Source organism: Tachyglossus aculeatus, chromosome 23 (genome assembly GCF_015852505.1).
Source record: "Tachyglossus aculeatus isolate mTacAcu1 chromosome 23, mTacAcu1.pri, whole genome shotgun sequence".
In the NCBI taxonomy this organism is placed as follows: Eukaryota; Metazoa; Chordata; class Mammalia; order Monotremata; family Tachyglossidae; genus Tachyglossus; species Tachyglossus aculeatus.
In genome coordinates this window covers 18,859,450-18,871,020 of record NC_052088.1, presented here as the reverse complement: position 1 = coordinate 18,871,020, position 11,571 = coordinate 18,859,450, and the positions used below count along the sequence as shown (strand labels likewise).

The 11,571-nt window shown below is 43.4% G+C and overlaps 1 protein-coding gene across 2 annotated transcripts in view; it reads right to left on the bottom strand.

The window, feature by feature from the left end:
* Nucleotides 1-1,490: 1,490 nt before the first annotated feature.
* The window catches only part of XRCC4 (X-ray repair cross complementing 4), a 273,201-nt gene continuing 263,120 nt past the window's right edge, over nt 1,491-11,571 (bottom strand). For both annotated transcript variants that reach the window (XM_038765724.1, XM_038765723.1), the window contains exon 8: nt 1,491-2,062. In XM_038765724.1, coding sequence (XP_038621652.1) covers nt 1,951-2,062 — 112 coding nt within the window. In that variant the 3' untranslated portion in view covers nt 1,491-1,950. The remainder of the gene's footprint in view (nt 2,063-11,571) is intronic.

The following is an 11,571-nucleotide window of genomic DNA, read 5'->3' as shown; positions in this document are numbered from 1 at the left end:
TGCAGAGCACTGTACAAGGCACTTGGGAAGTACAAGCTGGCAACATATAGAGACAGCCCCTATCCAACAACGGGCTCACAGTCTAGGAGGGGGAGACAGACAACAAAACAGAACATGTGGACAGGTGTCAGTGTTTGACACATAGTAAGTGCCTAACAAGTACCATAAAACAAAAAAACAAACAGATAGGAGAATTCTGCAATGAAGCACTGAAGGAAATCCTTGGCTAAGGAAAGGGCTGTCCAGTGCAGGCTGGGGCATTAACCTCAGACATTTTCAGACTAGCAGTCAATAGTGCTTTGGTGATTATAGAAAGCGGTTATAATTATCTGTCTGTTCAACCAGTGGTATGGAAGGAACCAGGTTATCTGTGCAGACCTGATCAGGAGGTTGGGGAACACATGAAACCAAAGTAGTGTTATCATCCACATTTTGCAACTCAATTCTTTAAAATTATACTATCGCTACTTCTGATGATAATAACGTGATTGATGAAGTGCTTACAATGTCCCTAGCACTTTGCTAAGTGCTGTGGTAAATACAATTCAGTCAGACTAGACACGGGCCCTGTGCTACATGAGAATCCCAGTTGAAGGGGGGAAGGAACAAGTATTTAATGCCTAATTTACAGATGAAGAAATTGAGGCCCAGAGAAGTGAACTGCCAAAGTCACACAGCAGGCAAACAGGAAAATGGTACAGCTATGACTAGATCCCAGGTCTTCTAACTCCCGTCCTATGCACCTTAGTTAGATACAATCTTGCTCTTTCAATTATCTTATAAACTGTTTTTCTTAATCATCTAAAAAGATACAGACCCTATTTACTTGTATAGTGAATTGCTCCACAGGTTTGCATAATCAATCAATCAATCATATTTATTGAGCGCTTACTATGTGCAGAGCACTGTACTAAGCGCTTGGGAAGTACAAATTGGCAACATATAGAGACAGTCCCTACCCAACATTGGGCTCACAGTCTAAAAGCATAAAAAGCATAACTTTTGTAACATTAAAAAACGGGGGGGGAGCAATTAACATAGGTCATATAAAAATTAAGTTTATTCATAAGACAGTGAGTCCCATGCCAGATAGGGACTGTGTTCAACCTAATTACCTCATACATACCCCAATGCTTATAACAGTGTTTGACACATGGTAAGCATTTAACAATAAAATGAAAATAAATAAAAGGCAGAAGAAAGGAGGTGAGAAGGAAGAGAAAGGTAAAAGGGCACTTGAGACTGCATCCCTTATTTCTATTGCACCTCCATGCATGCTGCAAACAGTAGGCACTTAGTGAATTAATTTTCTTCCCCTCTCCTCTTCCTCTTCACTGCAGTGTTTCAGTGGAAAAATTAGTAAAGTCTCATAAGCTTTCTTCTTTGTACTCCACCAAACTGCACCTAGTTTAGTAATCTGTTCACTCGGGGAGTTAAAAAAAAATGCTGTTGTAGTGTTGCAAATCAAAAATTCTAAAAAGAATTCTGAATTTTTTGGAATTTTAACAAATTTATTTTTCAGAGTGAACAAGGCCGTTCATATGAAAAATAGACCAACATAATTTCCCCCAACCTTCTACTCCCAAATTAAACATCTCACCATACAAAGCCAAAGATGAATTCAAATCACAGAAAGTCCCTTTCATGTCTTAAAGACAACTGTAGAAACTAAAATTTGTTACAGGTTATTATTTCTAAAGTGACATTTTCCAACCTACTTGTCAATAAACGGCAACTAAATGAAAAGATACTTAGAAATCTGGTGTAATGATATATGTACTGGACACTGAACAGTTTTGCGTGAACACGTATAGGTAAACAATGTATTTACCAAAGAAACATTTAATTATTTTGCTGAATGTAATTTAATTTTATAATAAGTTAAAGTAGGTGTAATACCTAATGTTGTCTCGGAACTTTAGGCTTTCAACTTTCACTTTTCTGATGCCTTTAAACATCATCAAAGAGATCTTCTGAACTACTGTTTTTTAGGGTTTCCAAAGATAAATTTTCTGTTGGGAAGAACTCTGAGCCTGATGGCTGAGGCACTGCAGGATCCGGTCTGAAAAAGAAATCACACAGAATATTATTATTAAAAATTAACTCTGGTAATAAAGCTGACGTATTAAAATGCAAAGCTGAAGGGACTGTGTGATTCCCTCTTCAGCATTTAAGTTTAGGGTGGAAGTGTACCTTGACACATCTAGTGTAAAACTGCCTAGGTGATATATAGGTTAATTAATTGCTTCTTCAAATACTTCTGCATTAAATTTGGCATTATTTGGGAACCCCTGAAAATGCAGTGTCATCAGAATGAATCATCATCATCATCATCATCAATCATATTTATTGAGCGCTTACTATGTGCAGAGCACTGTACTGAGCGCTTGGGAAGTACAAATTGGCAACATATAGAGACAGTCCCTACCCAACAGTGGGCTCACAGTCTAAAAGGGGGAGACAGAGAACAAAACCAAACATACCAACAAAATAAAATAAATAGAATAGATATGTACAAATCATGTTTGTACTCAAAAATGTTAAGAAATGTAACAGCCAGTGAACCTCTGTTCATACTCCCAGCTAGATGCAATAGGATCTCGGTAACCTCCCATCAAGTTGAGGAATGAAGTTTACAGCCTCTGTTCCACTCCCTTGATAATAACAATGGTAGTATTTGTTCAGCGTTTACTCAATGCCAAGCACTGTACAAAATCCAGGGGTAAATACAAGATAATCGGGTTGGACATCGTCCCTGTCCCAGGTGAGGCTCACAGTCTAAGTAGGATTTAAGCCCCATTTTACAGATGAGGAAACTGAGGCACAGATTAGTTAAGTAACCTGCCTAAGGTCATACAGCAGGCAGGTAGCGGAGCTGGGATTAGAACCCAGGTCCTCAGACTCCCGGCCCTGTGCTCTTTCCACTAGGCCTCATTGCTTCTCAGATAAGCTGAGGGCTCAGACGAACCCCACAACCAGCAGCACGGTGGATAAAGCACAGGCCCGAGAGTCTAAAGGTCCTGGATTCTAGTCCTGGCTCTGCCATTTATCTGCTGTGTGACCTTGGACAAGTCACTTAACTTCCCTGTGCCTCAGTTACCTTGTCTGTAAACAGGCATTACGACTGGGAGTCCCCAGCTGGGACATGGACTGTGTTCTTGTACCCACCCCATTGCTTAGAACAGTGCCTGGCATATAGTAAGCCCTTAACAAATATGATTAAAAAGAAAAAGTTTCTTTGAGAGCCTATTAGGAAGGCAGTGTGGGGTGGTGGAAAGAGTATGGAGTCTCGGCCCAGCCCTGACCCTGATCTGCTGTGCGACCTTGGGCAAGTTACCTGATTTCACTAGCCTCAGTTTCCTCAGCTGGGAAATGGGGATAACAATCCCCGCTTCTCCTTAAATCACAGGGTTGCTGTGAGGAGAAGATAACACAAAAGTAATGTGCCAGGTGTTTGGGAAGATCGTAGTACTATATATGTGCTGTGTGACTTTGGTTCTCTGTGCCTCAGTTGCCTCATCTGGTAAAATGGGGCTCAAGACTGTGAGCCTTATGAAGAACACGGAATGTGTCCAACCTGATTACCCTGTATCCACCCCAGCGCTTACAAAAGTGCTTGGCACATAGTAAGCGCTTAAATACCATAATTATTGTTATGATTATTATAAAATTTGCCCTCTGGCTGGGGAGATAGGCTGGGTGCAGGACTGGAGTTGGTGACCAGCTGCTCTCCGACTCCCGCAGCGCCCCAAAGCCAGCCACTCCAGAGGACTTGTATTCCTTACGTACCCCCAGGAGAGGCCTACGGGAGGCTTGAGATCACTGTTTCTGCTCTAAGTGGGGAATCCAAGGCGGGGAAAGAGCTCAGAAAAGCAGTCCAGAGTTGCAGTCATCACGAGATACTCGAGACGGAGCGGGGCCTGCTCCTGCCAGAGTGACAAAACCATGGCTATTGAAGGGGTGTTTATCCTCAACAAGCAGAAGCGAAGAGGCTCTGGGCTTTGGCAGGCTGGTATATCCCACAAGGCCGCTAACACATTTATTGGGATACGTTTCCCAAGTTTCAGCACAATATGAAAAGGCAGGGGGCGGGGGGGAGATTGTGAAAAATAAATCTGTTTCATTGTGAAACATTTTCCTAGAAATTGCTATTATCCAAAAGATTTGCTTGGGGATCTATTTCCCTTATGTTCTTAACGTTCATTTAAGCCTCTCGCCATATCGGGGCTCCAAGTATTTCATAATGAACTCGATGCTCAAAACTACAAAATACAGAGATGGATGACTTCTTAGCTGGGGCCCGTGGTTCTCCATTGCCAACGGTATCCATGGTGTTCTGCATGGTGGTAGGTCACATGCCCCCTAGTCTTCTAATAATAATAATAATAATAATGGCATTTATTAAGCACTTACTATGTGCAAAACACTGTTCTAAGGTCTGGAGAGGTTACAAGGTGATCAGGTTGTCCCACGGGGGGCTCACAGTCTTCATCCCCATTTTCCAGATGAGGGAACTGAGGCCCAGAGAAGTGACTTGCCCAAAATCACACAGCTGACAATTGGTGGAGCAGGGATTTGAACCCATGACCTCTGACTCCAAAGCCCGGGCTCTATCCACTGAGCCACGCTGCTTCTCTAGACTGTGAGCCCGCTGTTGGGTAGGGACCGTCTCTATATGTTGCCAACTTGTACTTCCCAAGCGCTTAGTCCAGTGCTCTGCACACAGTAAGCGCTCAATCAATACGATTGAATGAATGAATGAATGCCCCCGGTTACGCTCCGTGGGATTGCTGACTGGGAGACCACTGCCACGGTGGTCTCTGGGAGGGAACTGAACAAGGAAATTTGAGTGGATACAGTCCCTGCCCTTGGGACCATGTAAAACGTTAACTTTTGGAACCAATCATTTATTCGGGCTCCCATACAATTCGTTTAGCTTGCATGGGTGAAAGCGTTACTCCTAAGAAAACACTGCATTCCTTGCTTCACTAGAGAATCAGATTGATAATTCCAGGGGGGTCTATGCTTGGTTCTGGTCTCAGGAGTGAATTACTAATGGCATCGAGAGACAGTCCTACTGATTGTGGTTGAATTCAGTCCCACCCCGCACCCTCAGCTCCTCCGCCGCTAATCTCCTCACCGTGCCTCGTTCTCGCCTGTCCCGCCATCGACCCCCGGCCCACGTCATCCCCCTGGCCTGGAATGCCCTCCCTCTGCCCATCCGCCAAGCTAGCTCTCTTCCTCCCTTCAAGGCCCTATTGAGAGCACACCTCCTCCAGGAGGCCTTCCCAGACTGAGCCCTTTCCTTCCTCTCCCCCTCGTCCCCCTCTCCATCCCCCCGCCTTACCTCCTTCCCTTCCGCACAGCACCTGTATATATGTATATATGTTTGTACATATTTATTACTCTATTTATTTATTTATTTTACTTGTACATATCTATTCTATTTATTTTATTTTGTTAGTATGTTTGGTTTTGTTCTCTGTCTCCCCCTTTTAGACTGTGAGCCCACTGTTGGGTAGGGACTGTCTCTAAATGTTGCCAACTTGTACTTCCCAAGTGCTTAGTACAGTGCACTGCACACAGCAAGTGCTCAATAAATATGATTGATTGATTGATTGATGGGGAGTAAGGGTTATTCAGGTGGTGACTAAGGAGGGGGCCCTGGAGGAAAGGAGGGAGGGCCGTGAGGGCATTTTTCACTTCTCAACCGGGCTTGTCTTTCCCGGTTTTTTACGGTATTTGTTAAAAGCTTACTGTGCGTCAGGCACTGTACTAAGTGCTGGAGTAGATTCATTCATTCATTCCTTCAATCGTATTTATTGAGCGCTTACTGTGTGCAGAGCACTGTACTAAGCCCTTGGGAAGTACAAGTTGGCAACTTATAGAGACGGTCCCTACCCAACAGCGGGCTCACAGTCTAGAAGAGACAAGTGGCTCAGTGGAAAGAGCACGGGCTTTGGAGTCAGAGGTCATGGGTTCAAATCCTGGCTCTGCCAACTGTCAGCTGTGTGATTTTGGGCAAGTCGCTTAACTTCTCTGTGCCTCAGTTACCTCGTCTGTAAAATGGGGATTAAGACTGTGAGCCCCACGTGGGACAACGTGATCACCTTGTAACCTCCCCAGTGCTCAGAACAGTGCTTTGCACATAGTAAGCGCTTAAATAATGCCATTATTATTATTATTATTATAACAAGGTTGGACACAGTCCATGTCACATCGTAATCCCCATTTTATAGATGAGGTAACTGAAGCACAGAGAAGTTAAGTGACTTGCCCAGAGGTCACAGCAGACAAGTGGCAGATCCAGATTAGAACCCAGGCCCTAATGACTCCCAGGCCGGTGGTGTTTCCACTAGACCTCACTGCTTCTCAGTCTGATTCTTGGTTTGTGCCAGTACATTCCTCTATTTTGCAGGTGGGTTTACTGAGAGAGTAATACACCATTAAAAAGCATGTTTGAATGCTGGCTGTGTCAGTACCATCCCAGACTAAGCCCCGATTTTCCTCATCTCCTACTTCCTTCTGCATCACCCTGACTTTGCTCTTCCCCCCTCCCAACCCCACAGTACTTATATCCATATCCGTAGTTTTATTTATTTGTATTGATTTTTAGACTGTGAGCCCACTGTTGGGTAGGGACTGTCTCTATATGTTGCCAATTTGTACTTCCCAAGTGCTTAGTACAGGGCTCTGCACATAATAAGCGCTCAATAAATACGATTGATGATGATGATGATGTAAGCTCTTTGTGGGCAGGGAATGTCATTGTTTTATTGTTATATTTACTTTCCCAAGTGGTTAGTACAGTGCTCTGCGTACAGTAAGTGCTCAATAAATACAATTGAATGAATTAATGAATGAATGATCTCACGAGGTAGCAGGAATTGCTTTTTCTGGCTTTTTTTTGGAAGAATCATGAAAAACAGGCAATGACTTTACAGATGACTTTACACATCCCCCTTCTGCAAGGCTCCCCTCCTTCCCTTCCCCACAGCACCTGTATATAGGTATATATGTTTGTAAGCATTTATTATTCTATTTATTTATTTATTTTACTTGTACATATTTATTCTATTTATTTTATTTTGTTAATGTGTTTTGTTTTGTTCTCTGTCTCCCCCCTCTAGACTGTGAGCCCACTGTTGGGTAGGGACCGCCTCTATATGTTGTCAACTTGTGCTTCCCAAGAGCTTAGTACAGTGCTCTGCACACAGTAAGTGCTCAATAAATACGATTGATTGATTGATTGATGTTTGTACGTATTTATTATTCTATTTATTTATTAACTTTACTTGTACATATTTATTCTATTTATTTTATTTTGTTAATGTGCTTTGTTTTGCTCTGTCTCCCTGCTCTAGACTGTGAGCCCACTGTTGGGTAGGGACCGTCTCTATATGTTGCCAACTTGCTCTTCCTAAGTGCTTAGTACAGTGCTCTGCACACAGTAAGCACTCAATAAATACGATTGAATGAATGAATGAAAGGCTGGTGTCTTAATGGTTTGAATATGGGCTAGTCCCCAGAAAAGAGTAACAGAAATGTAAAGTAAATTGCCACAATGTTTGCTTCAGTTTGAAGCTGTTGGATTTTGGGTTTTTGTTGCTTTTTTTAAAGCACTCTTCCCAGTATACCTATGGGTTTATTAAATTAGCAGCTGTTGATACTGATAACACACTGGAGTCCATGTTTTATTTTGTTGTCTGTCTCCCCCTTCTAGACTGTGAGCCTTCTCTGTTGACGGCACTACCATCCTTCCCGTCTCACAAGCCCGCAACCTTGGTGTCATCCTCGACTCGGCTCTCTCATTCACCCCTCACATCCAAGCCGTCACCAAAACCTGCCGGTCTCAGCTCCGCAACATTGCCAAGATCCGCCCTTTCCTCTCCATCCCAACCGCTACCCTGCTCATTCAAGCTCTCATCCTATCCCGTCTGGACTACTGCACCAGCCTTCTCTCTGATCTCCCATCCTTGTGTCTCTCTCCACTTCAATCCATACTTCATGCCGCTGCCCGGATTATCTTTGTCCAGAAACGCTCTGGGCATATCACTCCCCTCCTCAAAAACCTCCAGTGGCTACCGATCAATCTGCGCATCAGACAGAAACTCCTCACGCTGGGCTTCAAGGCTGTCCATCACCTCGCCCCCTCCTACCTCACCTCCCTTCTCTCCTTCTACTGCCCAGCCCGCACCCTCCACTCCTCCACCGCTAATCTCCTCCCCGTACCTCGCTCTCGCCTGTCCCGCCGTCGACCCCCGGCCCACGTCATCCCCCGGGCCTGGAATGCCCTCCCTCTGCCCATCCGCCAAGCTAGCTTTCTTCCTCCCTTCAAGGCCCTGCTGAGAGCTCACCTCCTCCAGGAGGCCTTCCCAGACTGAGCCCCTTCTTTCCTCTCCCCCTCGTCCCCCTCTCCATCCCCCCGTCTTACCTCCTTCCCTTCCCCACAGCACCTGTATATATGTATATATGGTTGTACATATTTATTACTCTATTTATTTATTTATTTATTTATTTATTTTACTTGTACATTTCTATCCTACTTATTTTATTTTGTTGGTATGTTTGGTTCTGTTCTCTGTCTCCCCCTTTTAGACTGTGAGCCCATTGTTGGGTAGGGACTGTCTCCATATGTTGCCAACTTGTACTTCCCAAGCGCTTAGTACAGTGCTCTGCATTGTACTGTTGAGTAAGCACTCAATAAGTATGATTGAATGAATGAATCAAAGTGTCACATAGTTCGCAGCAATAGCAAATGTGATATTGGAGTGAATGGATGTTCCCTAAAGTGCAAACAATTGCCTCCAAGCTAAAGTGCTTTCATCACAATCACTGGAGACCTTGACAAATCAGAACTGTTTCCAATGCAATAAAAGTCCGGGATTTTGGATTAAAATGGCCAAACTCCATATCAGTCATGCTTCCTTTGCAGAGAGAGAAAAGCAAGAGGCACGGAAATGGACACCTTGTTGTTTATAACAAATAGCTGGGGACAGAAGTCAAGGTAGGGCAGTGGGAAGTGAACTCCAAATGGTCAGTTCTGTGGCTCCCCCAATTTTCCAGCTCAAAGGTTTCAGAGTTTTAGCTTTATCAGCACCGAATCATACCAGATTAACCTCTAATAAATTCCCAAATGTTGCCATTCTGATGTAGGAGAGCGACCACGAACCGTGGTCATGAGTAGCCAAACGGGTAGTGCTGCTCCCAAGAACCTCAGCACCAACCTAGGTTTCCCACGGTGCCCCTGCCACCTAAAAAGAGGTGAAATTACCAGTGGAGAACAGAGACCGAGCGGGGCTGCCGCTCCAGACTGTAAAACAACAATGCTTAACTCAGAAATGAAGGCAGCACATGCAGCAGCTAAGTTGATCCACGCACTGGTGTCTTCGAAATAGAGAGGCCAGATCTATTCAAAGACATGTGTCCTATTTCCATTGTCGTAGTAATGTGCTATGTAGATAATAATAATAATAATAATGGCATTTATTAAGCGCTATGTGCAAAGCACTGTTCTAATAATAATGATGGCATTTATTAAGCGCTTACTATGTGCAAAGCACTGTTCTAATAATAATGATGGCATTTATTAAGCGCTTACTATGTGCAAAGCACTGTTCTAAGCACTGGGGAGGTAACAAGGTGATCAGGTTGTCCCACGGGGGGCTCACAGCCTGTAATCCCCATTTTACAGATGAGGGAACTGAGGCACAGAGAAGTTAAGGGACTTGCCGAAAGTCACACAGCTGACAAGTGGCGGAATCAATCAATCAATCAATCAATTGTATTTATTGAGCGCTTACAGTGTGCAGAGCACTGTACTAAGCACTTGGGAAGTACAAGTTGGGAACATATAGAGACAGTCCCTACCCAACAGTGGGCTCATCATCATCATCATCATCAATCATATTTATTGAGCGCTTACTGTGTGCAGAGCACTGTATTAAGCGCTTGGGAAGTACAAGGTGGCAACATAAAGAGACAGTCCCTACCCAACAGTGGGCTCACAGTCTAGAAGGGGGAGACAGAGAACAAAACCAAACATATTAACAAAATAGATGTGTACAAGTAAAATAGAGTAATAAATATGTACAATCATATATACATAAATGCAGGTGCTGTGGGGAAGGGAAGGAGGCAAGACGAGGGGGATGGAGAAGGGGACGAGGGGGAGACCGGAATTTGAACCCATGACCTCTGACTCCAAAGCCCGTGCTCTTTCCACTGAGCCACGCTGCTTCTCAATGTAGATTTGACCACATGGAGAATCTGGCCTGTACAGAATGTATTAGGACACTACCCAGACTACTTACTAAACTACAGTCCTACTAGCGTAGCCTTCACATGTCTTCCATTAGATTTAAATTCTAGTAAAAGTTCAAACATTAAACCAAAATGCTTTCATTATTCAACACATATTAAAAACAAATTGTTTTCTTAAAGATCAGTCAAAGGTAAGTGAAGTCTCCACAAAGAGCAGTTTTCCAGAAAGTGCTGCACTGCGTTGCTCAAAAGCGGTACTAACAGAACTGTACTGTACATTCAATACTTTCTAACTCTGCAGTCTCAAAAGTAACCTATTGTGGGTTGTTCAGGAAAAGTGGGGAAAGTGATCTGTTACTAGACCAGAGCCACGTAAATTATGTTTACACATTAACCAATCCTCAACTTTAAGTTACCCTCTTACCTATTTTTTAATGAACTGTCAATTTGAATCGAAACATTTATTTCTGACAAGCAGCATGACTTTTTTGTGGCTCACTTCTCTGGAAACTCTATTGTGTGGTCTAGCTCGTTTTTAAAATGCTCTGCTGAAACCGCTGTCGTCTTTAGGAAAAAAATATAAGGATCTGAATATTTCATCATTACCACAAAAGTGTCCAACTGGGACTACTTTTGTTTGTTTAGGAATTCAGTCTAGAGGTTCTCTGCACAATCAATGAATCATAAATTCACTCGTTTAAATTGTCAACGTAGTTTTGAGAATTGGGAATTCTTATCTTTTGAATCTATAGACTAAATAATAACAGGTTAATCTCCCAAATAAACATTGAGAATAATCAATGACCCTTCTTTGCTATGACAAGTACGTTGTATATTGATTCTGATAAAAAGTCCTCATGGAGATTCTAATCATTGGTGGGACCAACATCACTCATTCACGTCAACATCAATTAATCCCAGAATCAACAAGAAACAACAAATTTTCTAGAAGTAGTGAATGGGATCAGGAGACCTGGGCTTTAATCCCAGCTTTGCCTTTGGCCTGCTGAGACCCTGGTCAAGTCACTTAACCTCTGCGGGCCTCAGTTTCCTCAGTTGTAAAAGGGGGATATGATATTTGCTCTCACTCCCTCTTAGGCTGGGAGCCCCAAGTGGGACAGGGTCAGTGTCTAATCAGGTTATCTTTTGTCTGCCCCAGACCTTTGCACACAAACACCTAATATTTTGCCATTGTTACTCTCCCAATAGTGTTCCCTTCCAAGCCAACCCATTTTGGGATTCAGCAAGGAAAGCATGAAACACACTTTCTGGATGAATTCAGATTTCAGTGCTGGCTAAGAGCTAGCT